A 21,030-nucleotide genomic window follows, 5' to 3' on the forward strand; every position below is an offset into this window, starting at 1 on the left:
CTAAAAAAGGATTAAAGGGGTTGTAAAGGTAAATGTTTTTTCACCTTAATGCAGCCTATGCATTAAGGTGAAAAAACATTGGACAGTACCGCTCAATCCCCCCCCCCCCCCAAACCCCCGTTTTACTTACCTGACCCCTCGAAAGTCCCGCGCTCGTCCCTGTCATCCTCCTCGGTTCTCAGCCTGGCCGTTGACTGGCTACACTGGATGGATTGAAAGCAGAGCAGCCATTGGCTTGGCGCTGCTGTCAATCACATCCAATGACGCGCCGGGGCGGGACGGGGGAACCCAGAAGACGTGGATCGGGGCCACTTTGTGCAAAATGAGCTACACAGTGGAGGTAAATATAACATGTTTGTTATTTAACCAGTTAAGACCCGGACCATTATGCAGCTAAAAGACCTGGCCCCTTTTTGCGATTCGGCACTGCGTCGCTTTAACTGACAATTGCGCAGTCGTGCGACGTGGCTCCCAAACAAAATTGGCGTCCTTTTTTTCTTACAAATAGAGCTTTCTTTTGGTGGTATTTGATCACCTCTGCGGTTTTTATTTTTTGCGCTATAAACAAAAATAGAGCGACAATTTTAAAAAATCTATATTTTTTTACTTTTTAGCAACAACAGGATATGTGGTATGGAATCATAACGAAAACTAATTTTTGAGGTGGTGACTCCCTCTAGTGGCCATTCTGGAACTGGCATGTAGTAAGCTCCGTGTCACAAAAGGCTACTAACAAAGTACCGTACTCACTATTAGACGAAAGGGTAAAAACGCTCCAGGCATCCATGGTTAAACTGGAAAAAACAATTCCATCCTCAATCGCTCTGTGCAGGGAACCGCTTCCTTTGTAGACGTTGAATTTGATGCTTTGAACAACACTTGGGAATGAGAAGAAAAAAAACATACGAAAGAGAAAAAAAAAGCAGCAATAATAAAAAAAAACATGAACAGTCAAATAACTGGCGTGTAGCCAACATGAACAAGGTGTGAACCTTATCGATCACAACTTGATAGAATACCCGTAAGCAGCGGAAAACTGCGCAGGTTAAGAGGGGGTGAGTCCAGGCCTATAGGCTCCCCTGGGACGCCTATCAGGGAAGAACATATAGGTATATACCCCAACCAGTTTCAGCTATGCGATTTGGCATTTTTATTGGTGACCGTTTTCCACCCGGGATCGGATCGGGACATAAATCTGGTGGAGGTATTCGGGACAGCCGTGTCCTCAGGAAGAATCCCTCACTCCTTCAGCAGGGAGATACCCTTATCCAGCGATTCCACAGCGTGCGTGCGACCCTCCTTAGTGACAGTCAGTTTGGCGGGATACCCCCATCTGTAATCGATCTTATGATTTCTAAGCACCTTAGTGATGGTATTTAAGTTTCTCCGTTTTTGCAAAGTGTATTGGGATTAATCCGCAATAAACTGCAATTTCTGATATTGCGAGGGAATTTGCTCTTTTTTGCGCATTATTGCCATCAGCTGTTCCTTGGCGTGAAAGAAATGGAAATGTAGGATGACATCCCTGGGAACCTGTTCAGGCAGGAAGGACGGCTTGGGCAGTCTATGTATCCTATCAATAGTGAGTTCTAGGTCAGAGAGCTCAGGGAGAAGTGTCTTGAACAAGGAGGAGGCAAAAGAGCGCAGATCTGATTGCAGGACAGTCTCGGGGACCCCCCTCACTTTCATATTGTTTCTTCTGCTTCTGTCCTCCATATCTGCGAGCTTAGCTTTTATCCACTCCGTTTCCCCCTCTCTTTCCTCGTGCGAATCAACCAGGTCATTGATGGTGACAGCGTATTCCCCCATTTTATGCTCAATATGCTCCACTCTAGCCTCAACTGCCTGGATATCCGAGTGGAACCTGTGCATACATTGCATCATGTCAGACTGTAATGAGCTGCGTAAAGATAATAACATGTCCTTCAAAACAGTGTCCATCACAGGTTGATGAGCAGTGGGGAAGGATTCTATGGAGTCTGGGAGTTCACGTGTATCATCCCCTGAATCAGCAACAGGGCTGGCTGCAGGCATGGATCCCCCTCCATCCAACCTAAACTTTGCTTTATCCGGACTGCCAGAGGTTGGGGAGGGAGACTGCAGATTCACGGGGGAACCTTTGTGCTGGGACGCCCTGGCCTGCCCAGATCTATTGCCATGTGCTGTGTGCACTGGGGTGGACGCCACCTCTGCGCCATCTTGCCTACCTCCATGCTGATCGGGGGAGAAGAAATCTGTCAGCCGCTGCGGCCTCCTCTGCTCCTTTCTTTTCCTGGACATGGTCCCGGGGGTCCCCAGAGCTGGAACGCCAGGTGGCGTGGACGAAAAGTGCACCTGGTGGGTTGTTATGTGCCGCTGTTTCCCCGCAGACGACGGAGCTCCGGATCTATGCTGCCATCCGCCCCATTTTTTTAAAACTTTTTGCTATAATAAATATCCCCCAAAAAAATATATATATAAAAAAAAATCGCAATGAGTGTTTATTAATTGGTTTGCTCAAAAGTTATAGCGTTTACAAAATAGGGGATAGTGTTATGGCATTTTTACTAATATTTTCTTTTTTTTACCAGTAATGGCAGCGATCAGCGATTTTTTTTTTATTTTTTTTTCATGATTGTGACATTATTGCAGACACTTTTGACACCTTTTTGGGACCATTGTCATTTTCACAGCGAAAAGTTCTATAAAAATGCTCTGGTTACTGTGAAAATGGCAGTGATGGGGTTAACCACTAGGGGGCGCTGTAGGGGTTAAAGCGGATCTCCACTCTAAAGTGGAGTCCCGCTGATCGGCACCCTCCCCCCCTCCGGTGTCACATTTGACACCTTTCAGGGGGGAGGGGGGTGCAGATACCTGTCTACAGACAGGTATCTGCACCCACTTCCGGCCCTACGATACGGGCAAAGGACGGGTTTTTTCTCCGCTTCCCGTCCGTCCCCCGTTGTATGCTGGGAACACTCGGCTCCCAGCACACAGCGGGAGCCAATTGGCGGGCGCAGCGCGACTCGCGCATGCGCCGTAGGGAACCGGGCAGTGAAGCCGGAGCGCTTCACTTCCTGGTTCCCTCACCGTGGATGGAGGGGGGAGCAGCAGGGTGACGAGCGATCGGCTCGTCATCTGCTGCGATCACCGCTGGACTCCAGGACAGGTAAGTGTCCTTATATTAAAAGTCAGCAGCTGCAGTATTTGTAGCTGCTGGCTTTTAATATATTTTTGGGGTGGCACATCCGCTTTAAGTGTGACCTCATGTGTGTTTCTTACTGTAGGGGGGCGTTTCTGGACGTGTGACGTCACTGATCGTCGTTCCCTATGACAGGGAACAGACGATCACTGACACTGCCACAGAGAAGAACGGGGAAGGTTTGTTTACACTCACCTCTCCCCGTTCTTCAGAGAGGTGAGTTGATCGCGGGACACCGGCGGCGATCGGGTCCCACGGTCATGGAGCTTCGGACCGGCCGTGCTCACGACCCATGGCTGGGCTTCTTAAAGGGGACGTACGTGCCTGTGCCCAGCCATGCCATTCTGTCGACGTGTATATATCGTCGTGCGGCAGTCCTTAAGTGGTTAAAAAAAAAATGATATTACTTTAGTGCAGGGTTTGACAAATTTGCTTGGAATCTAGGAGCCAGCTAAAAAAGTTAGGAGCCAGAAAACGCACCCCATCCTGCCGAGCTCGCGTGCAGAAGCGAACACATACGTGAGCAGCGCCCGCATATGTAAACAGTGTTCAAACCACACATATGAGGTATCACCGCGATTGGTAGAGCATTCATTCTAGCCCTAGACCTCCTCTGTAACTTAAAACATGCAACCTGTAGAATGTTTTAAACGTCGCCTATGGAGATTTTAAAGGGTAAAAGTTTGTCGGCATTCCACGAGCGGACGCAATTTTGAAGCGTGACATGTTGGGTATGAATTTACTCGGCGTAACATTATCTTTCATAATATTTAAAAAAAAATGGGGATAACTTTACTGTTGACTTATTTTTTAATTAAAAAAAAGTGCAGTTTTTTCCCAAAAAAGTGCGCTTGTAAGACCGCTGCGCAAATACGGCGTGACAGAAAGTATTGCAACGATCGCCATTTTATTCTCTAGGGTGTTAGGATAAAAAATATATATAATGTTTGGGGGTTCTAATTAGAGGGAAGAAGATGGCAGTGAAAAATAGTGTAAAATGACATTAGAATTGCTGTTTAACTTGTAATGCTTAACTTGTAATACCAACGGCCACCACCAGATGGCGCCAGCTCACACATCTGGTGGTAATAACTTGTAATACCAACGGCTCATTACCAGATGGCGCCAGCTCACAAAAAAAAACCTTCCAAGTCGCCAGGACACCATTTCTAGTCGCCATGGCGACCTGGCGTCCGGGATTTGTCGAGCCCTGCTTTAGTGATCCTTTAAAGAAGAAATCTTTTTTTTTTTCCCAGTGTTCTGTCCCCAGGGGACAATGTACATGTAGTGCTCTGTCTCATGTTCCTATGTGCTTTGTAAAGCTAGCTATGAGGTCAGGCAGGGCGCCCCTCTACCTGCTTTCCCTCTGCAGCTGTGCAACAACATGGCAAGCAAGGAGATGGCCGCTTGTTAATAACATTTTCTCGGTTCAGCTTTGAGCATTTCCCCAAAGCAGGAGGAATGGTGGGGTGTCGGCCTTCTGTCACTCTACATTTCTCTTGCAGACACTTGTCTTGGGAAATCTCTTGGAGCCGAGAGAGTGTCAGTTATCAAAGAGAAGTCTCCTTGCTTGCAATGTTGTCGAACAGCCACATGCTGGAGGGGCGCTGTCCTGTCCACCCTCATAGCCTTTTTTCTTGTCATCACTTTCTAATGTTTCTGCTATGATCACCAATATACCGCCCAATTTTATATCTGACAGGTGACATGGATGGGAGATGTTTCAGTTGTGCATCCAAGTTTACGATTTTTAAAAAGGAGGTGAGTTTACCTGCATGCTGTTTTTATGGCAATATGTGCTTTCCATTCACATTGGTTCTAAAACCTTGGGGGGAGGGGGTCCTTCTTAAGCCTCATACACACGATCGGATTATCCAACGGGAATTGTGTGTCGACCGTCTGTACGCTCCATCGAACAATTGTTGTCAGATTTTCCGCAGACAAATGTGGGATAGTACGCTTTAAAAATATCCGCCAACAAATGTGTGTTGGTGGATTATCCAATCCTGTGTGTACACAAGTCCGTCGGATAAAACTCCAAAGTACAAACACTCATGCTCAGAAGCAATGCTCACCATAACAAAACATTAGCAGAAGTTTCCCAAAAAGTGGCACTAAAGAGCTGAAAAAACAATTAGTTTCGTGTTTGTTGGCCAACAATTCTTTGCCATTTGTATGCAATACAAGTTCACGGCCAACGCCCTTTGGACTTTAGCCCTACCCTTTGTCCAATGAAAATCAGATCGTGTGTACGAGGCTTTACACTACACTAGAGGGTTTACACCTGGCTACACTGCAATATTTTTTGTTTCAATCATTTGCAATCAAGCTTAGATCGCAGTCCCAGGCGTCTGAAAGTTTGTATTTAACCACTTCCATACCAGGCACTTACACACCTTCCCGCCCAAGCCAATTTTCTGCTTTCAGCACTGTCGCACTTTGAATGGCAATTGCGCCGTCATGCTACACTGTACCCAAACAAAATTGGCGTCCTTTTTTCCCTACAAATAGAGATTTCTTTTGGTGGTATTTGACAACTAAAAAAAGACTGAAAATGTTGAAAAAAAAATAAGTTTTTATTTTTTTCTGTATTTTTTTTTGTAAATAAGTAAGTTTTCTCTTTCAATTACGGGCACAGATGAGGTGGCACTGATTGGCGGCACTGATGGGCACTCATAGGCGGCACTGATGGGCACTCATAGGCGGCACTGATGGGCGGCACTGGGCACTCATAGGCGGCACTCATGGGTGGCACTGATGGATACTTATGGGTGGCACAGATGGGCACTGATAGGTGGGCACTGGGCATGGATGGACACTGTGGGGTGGCACTGATGGACACTGTGGGGTGGCACTGATGGACACTGTGGGGCAGCACTGATTTATCCATGTTGCCAGTCAGTGCCCATTTGTGGGCACTGATTGGCATCTTTTGTATTTTTTACTGCTTTTTTTTATTTTTTCACTGACTTTTTTTTTTTTTTTTGTCCCCTTCTTTTTTTTTCTTTTGCCCTTCCCTGGTGGTCCAGTGTGGCGATCCGAGGGGGGGCTGCGCTGATAAACAATCAGCGCGAACCCCCCCTGTCAGGAGAGCCGCCGATCGGCTCTCCTATACTCGCGTCTGTCAGACGCGAGTGAGGAAGAGCCATCAACGGCTCTTCCTGTTTACATTGTGATCAGCCGTGATTGGACACGGCTGATCACGTGGTAAAGAGCCTCCGCCGGAGGCTCTTTACCGAGATCGGAGATGCAGGGTGTCAGACTGACACACCACACCACCGATCGCCGCGCTGCGCGCCCCCCACGGGCGCGCGCGGCATGAAATCTTGCAGGACGTCCATGGACGTCCAGTCAGGATTTCAGAACCACTTCCCGGACGTAAATCGGTCATAGGCCGGCCGGGAAGTGGTTAATGTTTATTTTTTTTGGGGGGGGGGGGTTTATATATTTTTTAATAGGAGGAGCCGCTGCAGGACAGAGATGACAGTTGCTCTTTAATAATTATGATTTAAATCAAGTTGATTTACAGTGCCTTGAAAAAGTTTTCATACCCTTTGAAATTTTCACATTTTGTCATGTTATAACCAGAAACGTAAATGTATTTTATTAGGATTTTATGTGATAGACCAACACAAAGTGACACATAATTGTGAATTGGAAGAAAAATTATAAACTGGTTTTCAAAATAAATATGAAAAGTGTGGTGTACATTTGTATGGCGCCCCCCGAGTCAATACTTTGTAGAACCGCCTTTTGCTGCAATTACAGCTGCAAGTCTTTTGGGAATGTCTCTGCCAGCTTTGCAGATCTAGAGAGTGAGATTTTTGCCCATTCTTCTTTGCAAAATATCTCAAGCTCTGTCAGATTGGATGGAGAGCGTCTGTGAACAGCAATTTTTAAGTCTTGCCACAGATTCTCAATTGGATTTAGGTCTGGACTTTGGGGTCTTTCTAACACATGGATATGCTTTGGTGTAAACCATTCCATTGTATCTCTGGCTGTATGTTTAGGGTTCTGCTGGAAGGTGAACCTCCTCCCCAGTCTCAAGTCTTTTTCAGACTCTAATGTCGTGTACACACGGTCGGAATTTCCAATGGAAAATGTCCGATGGGAGCTTTTTCCATCAGAATTTCCGACGGACTTAGAGAGCATGTTCTCAATTTTTCAGGCGGAAAAAATTCCTATTGGAAAATCCGTTCGTCTGTATGGAATTCCGACGGGGGAAAAAAAACATGCATGCTCGGAAACATTGAACTTTTCTCGGCTCGTCTTAGTGTTCTACGTCACCGCGTTCTTGACGGTTGGAATTTGGTGTGACCGTGTGTATGCAAGCCAAGCTTGAGCAGAATTCCGTCGGGAAAAAACATCCGCTTTATTTTTTTCCAATGGAAAATTCATTCGTGTGTACGCTGCATAACAGGTTTTCTTCTAAGATTGTATTTGGCTCCATCCATCTTCCCGTCAACTCTGACAAGCTTCCCTGTCCCTGCTGAAGAAAAGCATCCCAACAACATGATGCTGCCACCACCATGTTTCACAGTTGGGATGGTGTGTTCAGGGTGATGTGCAGTGTTAGTTTTCCACCACACATAGTGTTTTGCTTTTAGGCCAAAAAGTTAAATTTTGTCTCGTCTGACCAGTGCACCTTCTTCCACATGTTTGCTGTGTCCCCCACATGGCTTCTCGCAAACTGCAAACAGGACTTCTTATGGCTTTCTTTCAACAATGACTTTCTTCTTGCCACATAAAGGGCAGATATGTGGAGTGCAGGACTAATAATTGTCCTGTGGATAGATTATCCCACCTGTGCTGTGGATCTCTGCAGCTCCTCCAGAGTTCCCATGGGCCTCTTGGCTGCTTCTGTGATTAATGCCCTCCTTGCCCGGCCTGTCATTTTAGGTGGACGGCCATTTCTTGGTAGGTTTGCAGTTGTGCCATACTCTTTCCATTTTTGGATGATGGATTGAGCAAAGCTCAAGCTTGTGATATTTTTTTAAAACCTAACCCTGCTTTAAACTTCTCTGCAACTGTATCCCTGACCTGTCTGGTGTGTTCTTTGGCCTTCATGATGCTTTTTGTTCCCTAATGTTCTCTAACAAACATCTGGGGGCTTCATAGAACAGCTGTATTTATACTGAGATTAAATTACACACAGGTGGACTCTGTTTACTAAGTAGTTGACTTGTGAAGGCAATTGGTTCCACTAGATTTTAGTTAGGGATATCAGAGTAAAGGGGGCTGAATACAAATGCACGCCATACTTTTCACATATTTATTTGTAAAATATTTTGAAAACCATTTATCATTTACCTTCCAGTTCACAATTATGTGCCACTTTGTGTTGGTCTATCACATAAAATCCCAATAAAATACATTTAAGTTTTTGGTTGTACAAAATGTGAAAAATCTCAAGGGGTGTGAATACTTTTTTCCAGGCACTGTAAATTGAGCCTTTTTACTAGTGATTTAAATCAAATCCACCCTGCATATAACCTACCTGTATGTTTTGGATTTTGGGAGGAAATCCAAATACCTGCATAGTGTAAACTTGGAATCTCTTTTGCATTCTGGATGCAGGACCCCAGCTGTGCAAGGCCAGAGTGCCAACTGCTTAGCTGGCATGCTGCAGAGCTGACAGGTTTTCTGTTGATTATGTATATTTACTGTACATGTCTCTTTTCCAGTGTGGCTGTAAATCCTGTGGACGGGCCTTCTGTGCAGGGTGTCTAGGATACACCGCTGTTCTCCCTACATATGGCAACGCAAAGCAAAAGATCTGCAAGAAATGTCATGAATCTATCACCAGGTGAGCGTGTGTACAGTCTGACCCTGAGCCTATCATGGGTCCAATTACGGGGGCGCACCTAGCGCCATTTCACACGATCTTGTGTAAGCAGTATGGAAGTAAAAGAAGACAGAAAAAAGTTGCGCAAAAATACTGCAATACTGTGTATTAATGTGAAAATTAGGGTTGTCCCGATTTCGATACTAGATACTAGTATCGGTATCAGGACCGATACCAAGCATTTGCCCGAGTACTTGTACTTGGGCAAATCCTCCCGATGCTTCACCCGATACTTTTACTGTCGCCGGTGATCAGTGCATGGGGAAGTTACAAGCACCGATCACCACTGTATAGATTTAAAAGTAATTTCTCCGCTTCTCTCTCTCCCCCCCCCCCCAGCTTTCAGCTGCTTTAAAATTAGCGGTGATCGGTGCTTGCAACTCCCCCACACACGATCACTGCTGACTGTCCCGTGTCCTCCTCCATGTCCCATGCCGTGTTTCTCTCTCTCCCTCCGTGTCCCCTGCCGTGTTTATCTCTCTCCCTCCGTGTCCCATGCCGTGTTTCTCTCTCTCCCTCCGTGTCCCCTGCCGTGTTTATCTCTCTCCCTCCGTGTCCCCTGCCGTGTTTCTCTCTCTCTCTCTCTCCCTCCGTGTCCCCTGCCGTGTTTCTCTCTCTCTCTCTCCCTCCGTGTCCCCTGCCGTGTTTCTCTCTCTCTCTCTCTCTCTCTCTCTCTCTCTCTCTCTCTCCCTCCGTGTCCCCTGCCGTGTTTCTCTCTCTCTCTCTCCCTCTCCCTCTCCCTCTCCCTCTCCCTCTCCCTCTCCCTCTCCCTCTCCCTCCCTCCCTCCGTGTCCCCTGCCGTGTTTCTCTCTCTCTCTCCCTCCGTGTCCCCCCGTGTTTCTGTATCTCTCCGTGTCCCGTGCCGTGTTTCTCTCTCCCTCCGTGTCCCCCCGTGTTTCCCCGTGTTTCTGTATCTCTCCGTGTCCCGTGCCGTGTTTCTCTCTCCCTCCATGTCCCCCCGTGTTTCTGTCCCCCTCCGTGTTTCTCTCTCCCTCCATGTCCCCTGCCGTGTTTCTCTCTCCCTCCGTGCTCCTCCTCCACCCCCTGGAACTGTCAGGATGGAGAGCGGGGTAGGAGCCGGTAAATCCGGCTCCGAATGGACAGAGTCAGAGATCACTGACTCTGTCTATTCACATAACTGAAACATTGTAACCTGTGATTACAATGTTTCAGTTTATGAATGAAGAGAAGCGGCTGTCTTCACTCCATTCATTTTCAGCGCAGCTGATGCTGCTGAGAAAGGGACAGGGGAACATGTGTCCCTAGTCCCTTTCTCTGTTTTAAAGGGGAGATGTCAGAGGTCTGTTAAGACCCCTGATATCTCACTAAAGCCCCCCAACAGGGCTGAAAAAAAAGAAAAAAAATGATTGTAGAAAATAATGAAAAATTAAAATAAAAATAAAAGAAAAAACACACTGACACGGTCCAAATAAAAAAATTGTAAAAAATTAAAAACAAATTGTTAAAGATAAAAAAAAAAAAAAAAACTACTGACACATGTGCCGCTGTCGCATGAGATCAAAAAAAAGTATCGGTATTCGGTATCGGCGAGTACTTGGAAAAAAAGTATCGGTACTTGTACTCAGTCTTAAAAAAGTGGTATCGGGACAACCCTAGTGAAAATTATTAATAAAAATTATATATAAAAAAAATGCACTCTTTAGCAATTTTCCCCACTTCATCTCTCTTCATCTGACCTCAACATCAAGATCAACAGCACCGCTATCAGTCCCTCGTCTCATGTCAGGGTGTTCTGTATAATTCTGGACTATGACTGGTCCTTTCCGGCCCGAAACCAATCATTGGCTAAATCTTGGCCCCTTCACCTCCCATAACTTTTCCAAAATCCACTCCTTAAAGCGGTGGTTCACCCTCCTTAACATCATTATAGCATTACATTCGGCATCGTAGCGCGAGCTACAGTATGCCGGTCTTACATTTTTTAACCCCGTACTCACTGTGCTATTGATCATTGAAGATTCCGACTCCCGCGGGGAATGGGCGTGCCTATGGAGAGGGAGGATGATTGACGGCCGGCTCTGGCACGTCACGCTCCCCGAAGACAGCCGGAGTAGGCCTCGGCTCTTCACGGCGCCTGCGCACAGGCTATGCGCAGGCGCCGTGAAGAGCCAAGCCTATTTCGGCTATTTCCGGAGAAGCGTGACGTGCCAGGGCCGGCCGTCAATCACCTTCTCTCACCATAGGAACGCCCATTCCCCGGAATCTTCAATGTGGAATAGCACAGTGAGTACGGGGATAAAAAAATGTAAGACCGGCATACTGTAGCTCGCGCTACGATGCCGAATGTAATGCTAGAATAAATTTTTTTTTTTTTTTTTTTTAATAGGGTGAACCCCCGCTTTAACCATTAAAATTTCAAAGTCTATTAATTCACTCACTGGTTATCTCGCCTCAACTACTGCAACCTTGTTGGCCTAATTTTACACAGGGTATCCACCCTTCATGCTATCATCCACCCTTCATGCTATCATGATTGCTGCTGCGAGACTCACCTGGTCTAATGACAGCTCGGCACATGGTGATTACTGGGCGGATCTGCTGCCCAACATCTATTAATACAATGCTGTTTATGAACATCACTGGGTAAATATAGGACCAATGATCTGCTATTTAAAGACCTAACCCGGTAGAAATGGGATTAGTAACTAAAAATACCAGCGCCATTTACATATATAAATGGCAGAACTTGTGAGAAATAGTAAAACTTGCAAAAGATTCATGTACAGCAGGGATATGCAATCACTGGACCTCCAGCTGTTGCAGAACTACAGAAGTCCCATGAGGCATGTCAAGACTCTGACAGCCACAGGCATGACACCCAGAGCCAGAGGCATGATGGGACTTGTAGTTTTGCAATAGCTGGAGGTCCGCTAATTGCTTATCCCTGATGTACACATTGGTGAGATGTAGGTGAATCTGTCACAACAGAGACAGCAAGGGATCTGTTACTAGCATCTCTCCAGTCAAGTGGTGGAGTTTTAGGCTCCCTTCACATCTCTGCGTTCAGCTTTGCAGGCGGAATCGTCTTGATTGCGCCCGCGATTCGCAATAGCGGCAAATCGCGGGACTCCCATGCGTTCCTGGTGCGTCTCCCGTTGATTTTATTAGCACCCCAAACGTGGCGCGACTTTCCTGCGACTCAATCATGGTAAAAAGACATTAACAGAATTGCGGGGTGCCCGTCTCCCAAAAGAAATACAGGAGCTTCTTTTGGGCAACGGACATTCCGCGATTCTATTTGCGTGTTTTTACCGCGTTTGTGGCCCCCCCCATACGCGGAGATGTGAACGGAGCATTACAGGCAGAGATGATGATCTGAGAAGTTGGAAGACTCATGGAAAACTATTTCAGAAAAATTTAAAGATGAATTTTGTTGCAGAATTGTCTTAAAGATGTGACACAGTAATTACACATGCAACACAATTAATAACTTGCTCAAATGGTGCTAAAAACTTATGAACAGATATGCCAGGAATATCAGTTGGCCCCTAGAGGCTTTTATAAGTATCTCCAACCTCGTCATGCCCTGCGGGCACAGCAACAGACTCATTCCCTGGCATCCCTGTCATCATCGCCTTTGCTGATGGAGATCCTCTGGGCGGGACTCGTGTCTAAGATATATGCAGAACTGTTGTCTTCGGTCCAGGATCATGCTTCTCCTAAATGCTGTAACAAGTGGGTGGAGGACATTGGGGATATAGACGGGGACCAGTGGGATCCATTCCCGTAGTGTCTGTCTCGGCTTCGCATAAACTGTCACAATTATTTATTTTACACAGAGCCTACAGAACGCCAGTACAGCTCCATAAATGGGGACTCCCCATTATGCCCAAAATGTAAGGCACATCAGGGTGACTTCCTACATCTACTGTGGAGGTGCCCAAAGCTCCATCGGTACTGGTCAGAGATTTCCCAATGTATTACTAGACTTGCTCAAGTGCCTGTTCCTTTGGACCCCCTGGTGTACTTGCTTGGTGCCATTGATATGTACCCAAGAGGAATGTATTATATGATTACTAGGTTGATGTATCTAGACAGAAAATGTATAGCAAGGTACTGGATGGCATCTACGATCCCCACAGGGAAACAGTGGATAAGTTATGTTAACTCTTTACTACTCAGGGAATGTCTGGCCTATAAACGTAGGAAGACTGTGGGTAAGTTTGACCTCATCTGGCAGCCATGGCTGGAGGATAATAGTCTTGCACCGCCACAACTGGTGATGGACAGACTCCTTATGTAATGAACTCCTGCTAGCGTTGGGGGGAGAGAGGGATGGGTCACACTGAATATGCACTAGACCAGAAATGATGCGTTGATAGACGAAATGACTAATACTACTATGTTTTGCTGGGTCTTAAGGCCCCTTTCACACTGGGGTGTTTTTCGAGCATTATTCAAGCGTTTTTCGAGCGAAGCCTCATCTGCAATCCCAATGTGCTGGTAAAGCACCTCTAAGACCCTGAAGTTTTAGGGCGTTTTTGCAGTGCCTCAGTGTGAAAAGGCAAGGCGTTTTTACAGCGCTTTCAATTCATTTCAATGGAGAGGGGCGTTTTTGGAGCGTTTTTTTCAGCGCCCAAAGCTGCTCCAAGGATGCTGCTTGAAGGACTTTTCTCAACGCGCCGCCAGTACAACGCCTCAGTGTGAAAGGGTAAGGCGTTTTTACAGCGCTTTCAATTCATTTCAATGGAGAGGGGCGTTTTTGGAGCATTTTTTTCAGCGCCCAAAAGCTGCTCCAAGGATGCTGCTTGCAGGACTCGGTGTGAAAGGGTCCATTGAGATGCATGGAGAGCATTTTATGAGCGTTTTAATGGTGCTATTTTTAATGCTAAAATGCTGTAAAAACACTTCAGTGTGAAAGGGGTCTAAGTGATGGTTTTTGTTTGGGGTTGGGGGGGGGGGGGTATAGAAATGTCATATTAGCATTGTGTCCTGCTATTGCTCAGATATTCTGGACTTCTGGATCCTGTAATGGTGTGGTTCTTCCACATTTTGTTCTGTCTTATTTACTGCAATGACTGCCTGTATAACTTGAGCAATGTATCAATAAACAAGTTTTGATTAAAAATAACTTGCTCCAACATGGAAGAGGCTTATTCACCTCCCCATGATTGATATGATGGTATTTCTTTATGAATTGGTCACAGCAATAACGTCATACAGTAAAAGGGGTTTGAAAAATGAAATGTTGGAATTTATTGTTTGCCTCGGTATAAGCAATGAAAATGTCACATGATTTTGGCGAAGTGTTTCCGACTGCAATCACATCGCTCAAAATACATTGCAAATGCCTTATTGGACACCCCGCTGTGTTGTCAGCCCACAATGAAAAATTAGGAGCGGAGTGCATGTCAACCTGTATTTATTTATTTTGTACTTGCAGTCTTTAATGGGATACAATGCAGGAAATGTATATGTATGACAGAGATATGCTTCATATGTGTTTTTTTTTGTCTTTTATGTATGCTTTAAGGCATATACTTATTCATTTTTTAGCTTCTCTTATTCTTCCCTTATTTCAGTGGAAAGGATCAAAGAAACAGTTGCTCAAAATGGTCTCCTCCAGAGAATTATAAGAAGTAAGTATTTTTTCATTTGACTTTAACGCTGACAACTATAATTCAATTTACAACTTTATGTAAAGAGTAATTGTATGGCCCATTTTGCACATTTCTTTTACATTATCATGTATATTCCGGTTGACAAGATATTATTTACCAAGCAGAAGTTTTAAAAAGGTGTTGCACTTTCTGTGTGTGAGCTGCCATTGATATAGGATAGGCAAACATTACAGAAGATATTCAGCGGTCAGCCATAACATTATAATGTCCCACCTAATATTGAGTAGGTCTCTCTTTTTGCCACCAAAACAACTCTGAACGATGGACGCATGGACGCCACTAAACCTCTGAAGGAATGCTCTGGTATCTGGCAACAAGCTGTCAGTAGCAGATCATTTAAGTCCTGTAAGATTTGAGGTGGGGGTCGCCATGAATCGCACTTGTTTTTTCAGCACATCCCACAGATGCTCAATTGGATTGAGATGTAGAGGACTTGAAGGCCAAGTCGGTACCAAAAAACATTATTGAACCATTTTTGCAGTGTGGCGCATTATCCTGTTGAAAGAGACCATTTCAGATGCTATTGTAATGTGATATGCCTGATCGGTATATATTCTAATTCAGTGGTCATCAACCCTGTCCTCAGGGCCCACTAACAGGCCAGGTTTGCAAGATAACTGAAATACATCACAGGTGATATCATTTGCTGCTCAGTGATTGCAGTATTCTAGTCTGCATCTCCCCAAAGTAATACATAAAACCTGGCCTGTTAGTGGGCCCTGATGACAGGGTTGATGACCACTGTTCTAATTAACTGCTTGCCGACCAGCCGCCGTCGGCTCCCTTGTGCCGGCGGCAGGTCGGCTCCCCTGTGCGAGAGCCCGTAGTATAACGTCGGCTCTAAAAGCGGGCACTATGGGCGCGTGCCCTGCCGTCCGACTCCCGTGCCCGGCGGGCGCGACCGCCGCCGGGCACACGCGATCGCTCGTTACAGAGCGGGGACCGGGAGCTGTGTGTGTAAACACACAGCTTCCGGTCCTGTCAGGGAGAGAAATGCTGATCTTCTGTACATACAATGTATGAACAGAAGATCAGTCATTTCCCCATGTCAGTCCACACCCCCCTACAGTTAGAACACACCCAGGGAACATACTTAACCCCTTCCCCACCCCCTAGTGTTAACCCCTTCACTGCCATTGGCATTTTTATAGTAATCCAATGCATTTTTATAGCACTGATCGCTCTAAATATGCCAATGGTCCCAAAAATGTGTCAAAAGTGTCCGCCATAATGTCGCAGTACCGGAAAAAAAATCGTTGATCGCCGCTATTACTAGTAAAAAAATAAAATATTAATAAAAATGCCATAAAAATACCCCCTATTTTGTAAACGCTATAACTTTTGCACAAACCAATCAATAAATGCTTATTGCGATTTTTTTTATTTTTATTTTTTTTACGAAAAATATGTAGAAGAATACGTATCGGCCTAAACTGAGGGAATTTTTTTTTTTTTTAATATATTTTTGGGGGATATTTATTATAGCAAAAAGTAAAAAATATTCATTTTTTTTCAAAATTGTCGCTCTATTTTTGTTTATAGCAAAAAATAAAAACCGCAGAGGTGATCAAATACCACCAAAAGAGAGCTCTATTCATTTGGGGAAAAAAGGACGCCAATTTTGTTTGGGAGCCACGTCGCATGACTGCGCAATTGTCAGTTAAAGCGACTCATTACCGAATCGCAAAAAGTGCTCTGGTCTTTGACCAGCAATATGGTCCGGGGGTTAAGTGGTTAATGGTGAAAGCCAAGTAGGTTAAGCCCCATACATACTATCAGATTTTCTGCAGAATTTTGTCTTCAGATTTACCAAAACCACGTAGTAGAAGGGCCGGCCTGACTGCATACAAATGGAAATTCTTAAGACAAAAATCTGATAGTGTGTATGGGGTCTAGTCTACATAAATCCTACTTACATCTGTAACTGATATAGAGGATGAATACCTTTTTTAGCAGCTGAATTTCTTGAGATCAGGTCATGGTATAGCTAGAAGTAGTCAGTCACATTCAACTAGACTTATTTAGTAATGTAGAAAATATTTCAGAAGTAAACCTCCTTATCAAGAGGTGTCACAATGTTAAACTCGCCAGCGGCAGGATCACTGTACAGTGCTGAACAGAGTAGACTCGCCTATTTTCAATTACTGTATTTATCGACGTATACTGCACACTTTTTTGCCCTGAAAATCAGGGCAAAATCGTGGGTGTGCAATATACGCCGATACCCGCTTCCCGCACTTAGTTTGAATGCCTGTGCCGACATATACCGAGCGCAGTACACTCGGGTACATTCGGCCTCGCTCGTAGTCACGCTCTGTGACGTTTATGCGTGAGAGTGTGGCCGAATATACCCGAGTGTACTGCGCTCGGTAAATGTCGGCAGAGGCTTCAAACTGATCCCGGGAAGCGGGGATTCGACACGGAGACAGCGCGGGAGAAGCCGGGAGGACACCACCGAGGCCGCAGACGGACACCGGACGAGGACGCCGATGGACGCCGGGCAAGACACCAAAACTGTAAGTAGTAAAATGTAATAAAATGTTTTTTTACAGGATTTTAGGGTCAACATTAGGGGTGCGCGCTATACGCCGGAGCGCGCAATACCCCGATAAATACGGTACTCTTTACAGATTTGCACACGTGGGTTGAAGTAAATAGCTGCTAAGCTGAAAATGTTAGAACATACAGAAAATCATTATATTGGGCAAAAATCTGTGAAACTAACTAAGCTATATTTCAGGAGAGTGGCCGCCTTAGAAGCCAGACAGAATCAACAGAAAGTGATGCAGGTGGGGCCCGGAATGGCACCTGGAGGAACGAATCTGAAGTATGAGGGTTTGTCTGCAGAAGACAGAGCTATTGCTGAACGCCTTGAGAAACTCAAGCAAGAAACTAAACCTAGTGAGTGGAAATGTCCGAACTAAATAAAAAGCTGCTTAGATGTAACCTACAGCTATATTTCCAAATGAACTATTTAAATTTCACTAAAACCTAGAGTTTTGCCTTACGTTTACTGATTAAAATTCTGCCATGCACACAGAATATATTGTAGAGTATTCTTCCTAAGCTGATCCTTCACATAAATATTTCAACAACACTGACCCTTTCAGACTGGCGGACCGTTTAGCCAGTTTTTTAGGCTGACTTGAACGGGTGCTCCGTGCACCTCGGATGTCAGCGGTGACATGCCCGGCTGACATCCAACCCACTCCAAACCCACTCCAAACCCCTACTTTTCCATCCATCTGGCGGATCGAATCGGGTGACAACGGGCTCTACAGTCCTTTGACATCCGATGCCCCATATAGAAGAGTGGCGCTCTGACAGGTCGGTCCCTGCACGGTGTGCAGAGACAGACCTGTCATCTGCCTGCTCAGCAGGGATCGACGGAGCGATCCCCCGCTGAGCAAAGCAGAGCCCGTACACGGACAGCCCTGTGTGAAAGGGCCCTAAGCCATAAAGAAGATCCTTACCCAAAAAGTAATTTTACTCTGTCTGGAAGAGAAATATGAGTATGGGTGTGCCTCATGTGAGATAGGATGACCATACCAGGCACATTGTTTAGCGGAGATATGACTTATTGCAATGCCACTTGTGATGCTGAATATTGAAATCGCTGTGCTGAAACTAGCAAGTAACCAGTAAAATGTGAACTTGCAACCTAAAGACCTGGGACTGCACCTTCTATATATGTGTCCAGATATAATCTGTATTGCATACTTACCCACTTGGGCCAATGTCAGTTAGCTAGATTCAGGTACGGCGGCGCATCTTTCAGGCGGCGTAGCGTATCGTATTTACGCTACGCCGCCGTAAGTCAGAGAGGCAAGTGCCTTCTAAGTTACGGCGGCGTTGCGTAAATGGGGCCGACGTAAGCGCGCCTAATTCAAATGAGGATGAACATTGACTAGGCCAGCTATTTGTTCGACTAACTTTACGTCGGAAAAAGCCATACGTAAAAAAAAAATGCGCCGGACGCACGTACGTTTCTGAATCGGCGTATCTAGTCATTTGCATATTCTACGCCGAACACAACGGAAGCGCCAACTAGCGGCCAGCGTAAATATGCACCCTAAGATACGATGGCGTAGGAGACTTACGCCGCTCGTATCTTAGCCTAATTTAAGCGTATCTGGTTTCCAGAATACGCTTAAATTTAGGACGGGGTAGATTCAGAGTTACGATGGCGTATCTACTGATACACCGGCGTAAAGCTTTCTGAATCCAGCTAAGTATGTGTATCGAAAACCTGATGTACCTCTGGGCAAACTGCTAATCACTGTAGTAGTCTTTGCTACTACAGTGATCACTGCGATCGACCAAGCTATGTGCCAAGTGGCTTCTCTTCTTGCATGCTTAAGCCAGGTGAACATTGTGAGGTCCCTGTCCCTCTTATCTACTGGATTCGATCAAAGAAAGCCTTGTATTCATAAAAAATTTAATAAAAAATACACAATGTTCTGTGAACTGTTAGAAGCTCGTCACGTGCAGTGGTATCAGAGTAAGTAATTTCAGTAAAGGAGGGGAGCCTGTACAACTGTAGAAAAAAAAGTTAAACTAGAGTTCAGCGTTTAAAGAATTTACCAATGGCAGCTCCCATATTTTGTCTCCTACAGGTTACCATTAAGCACTTGTTATACCTTGCAGACTACTAAGGTTTTCCTGAGCCTCTCTGCAAGCTGGTGTATTATTGAATAAAAGTTCAAAATCGTAAGCACTGCTTGCTTTTATTGAACAGTCTGTGACCACCTTACAGCATACATATACAGTATACATCTCTATGGGAGCTCATGTACATGGAATTTTGTTTGCGTCTATGGTACTTTTTTCCAAACCAATGTGTATACTAAAACAGGTCAGAAGCAGCATTATGGAACTCCAACTTGCTGCAGCTCATGAGCAGCTTGTACAAATGAAAGCATATTGTGTGTGTGACCCCATTGCTTGATGTAGGTCTTATTCTTTTATGTAGAAACCGTTGCCTCAATGGCAGAAATAGAATCCAGAGTGCAAGCTCTACAGAAAGACACACAAGGCCGTGTTCCATCTTTACAGGAAATGGAAGACCGACTGGCAATATTGCAGGGGAGGACTCCTCCTTCCAGAACGACCAAGCCGGTATTTATTGTAATGTTTCCTTTAATGCTATCGATCAAAACACACCAATCTTGCAAATTTAAAAACCCCATAGGTTTAATACTGTGAAGCCTCGTATACACGACCGGTTTTCCTGGCAGGAAAACTGCCAGGAGAGCATTTGACTGGGAATCCCGGCCGTGTGTATGCTCCCTAGCAGTTTTCCCTTCAGGAAAACAGCTGAGAATCCCGACGGGAAAATGGAGAACCCTGCTCTCTATTTTCCCGTCGGGATTCTCGGCAGAGTGTTTCCTGCCGAGAAAACCAGTCATCTGTATGCTTACCTTACAGGTAAACCCGCGCATGTTCGATAAGAGTTTGATGCATGCGCGGCAGCATACAAGTTTAGTGTGGGGTGTAGCAGGATGGGGGCGACGGCATCGAATGTGACGAGGGCCGGCTCATCGTAGTCGATGCGTCCCCGTGTTCTTGCCATTCAAAAGAACGGAAGTTCTTTTGAATGGCCGTCTGTATGCAAGGCTTTGCAAGACAAGCTTGCCATGAATCCCGTCAGGAAAAAAACTTTGGATTCCCGGTCGTGTGTACAGGGCCTAAGCGGGTAAAGCTGATTGATGTCCGTTTATTATAAACTTCCTAACTTTGTAACAATATGTAATTCTGCAACCTAGGTAACTAAATTGCACCGTGTAGCTTATCATACAGTACCTTTGATGGGAAATGCCATCTGTAAAAGTCTACTGTAAAATGCCATGGCAAGACCCCTGACACTGTATTTATTGTGTGCCCAGATTCAAATGATTGCTCATGTAAAAAGGGTGATTTACTAATATACAGTGGGTATAGAAAAATATCACCACCCTGTAAAATAATTGCATTTTGTTGCTTTGCAGCCTGAAATGAAGACAGACACAACTTTTGTTTCCTCCAGCTGTATTTAATCAGTGCAACTTATAACATCCAAGGGAAAGCATTAACACCAACATATCAGTTGGAAAAAGGATCGCCCCCTTATGTCAGTATTTTGTTGGACCACATTTTGCTTTAATTAAAGCCTTTGGTCTGTTGCGATAGGTCTCTACTAACTTTACTTTAGGTGCTAGTTTAGCCATGTTTAACGGAAAATAAAATTCTGTAGGTCCAGGATCTGATTGAAAACTTTAAACTCTAAACCCTGGTTCACACCAGTTTGATTTGTCTTGCGATTTGACTGTTCGAAATCGCATGACAATTCGCACTCCATTACCAGCAATGCAACCATTAAAATA

At 45.2% G+C, this 21,030-nt stretch overlaps 1 protein-coding gene across 3 annotated transcripts in view; it reads left to right on the top strand.

The window, feature by feature from the left end:
- The window catches only part of ZFYVE19 (zinc finger FYVE-type containing 19), a 59,340-nt gene that overhangs the window by 6,951 nt on the left and 31,359 nt on the right, over window positions 1–21,030 (top strand). For all 3 annotated transcript variants that reach the window (XM_040332951.1, XM_040332949.1, XM_040332950.1), the window contains exons 2-6: window positions 4,884–4,942; window positions 8,866–8,987; window positions 14,570–14,626; window positions 17,409–17,569; window positions 19,641–19,786. In XM_040332951.1, the coding sequence (XP_040188885.1) occupies window positions 4,889–4,942; window positions 8,866–8,987; window positions 14,570–14,626; window positions 17,409–17,569; window positions 19,641–19,786 (540 nt within the window). In that variant the 5' untranslated portion in view covers window positions 4,884–4,888. The remainder of the gene's footprint in view (window positions 1–4,883; window positions 4,943–8,865; window positions 8,988–14,569; window positions 14,627–17,408; window positions 17,570–19,640; window positions 19,787–21,030) is intronic.

The sequence above is a fragment of the Rana temporaria genome, chromosome 13 (genome assembly GCF_905171775.1).
Source record: "Rana temporaria chromosome 13, aRanTem1.1, whole genome shotgun sequence".
NCBI lineage: Eukaryota > Metazoa > Chordata > Amphibia > Anura > Ranidae > Rana > Rana temporaria.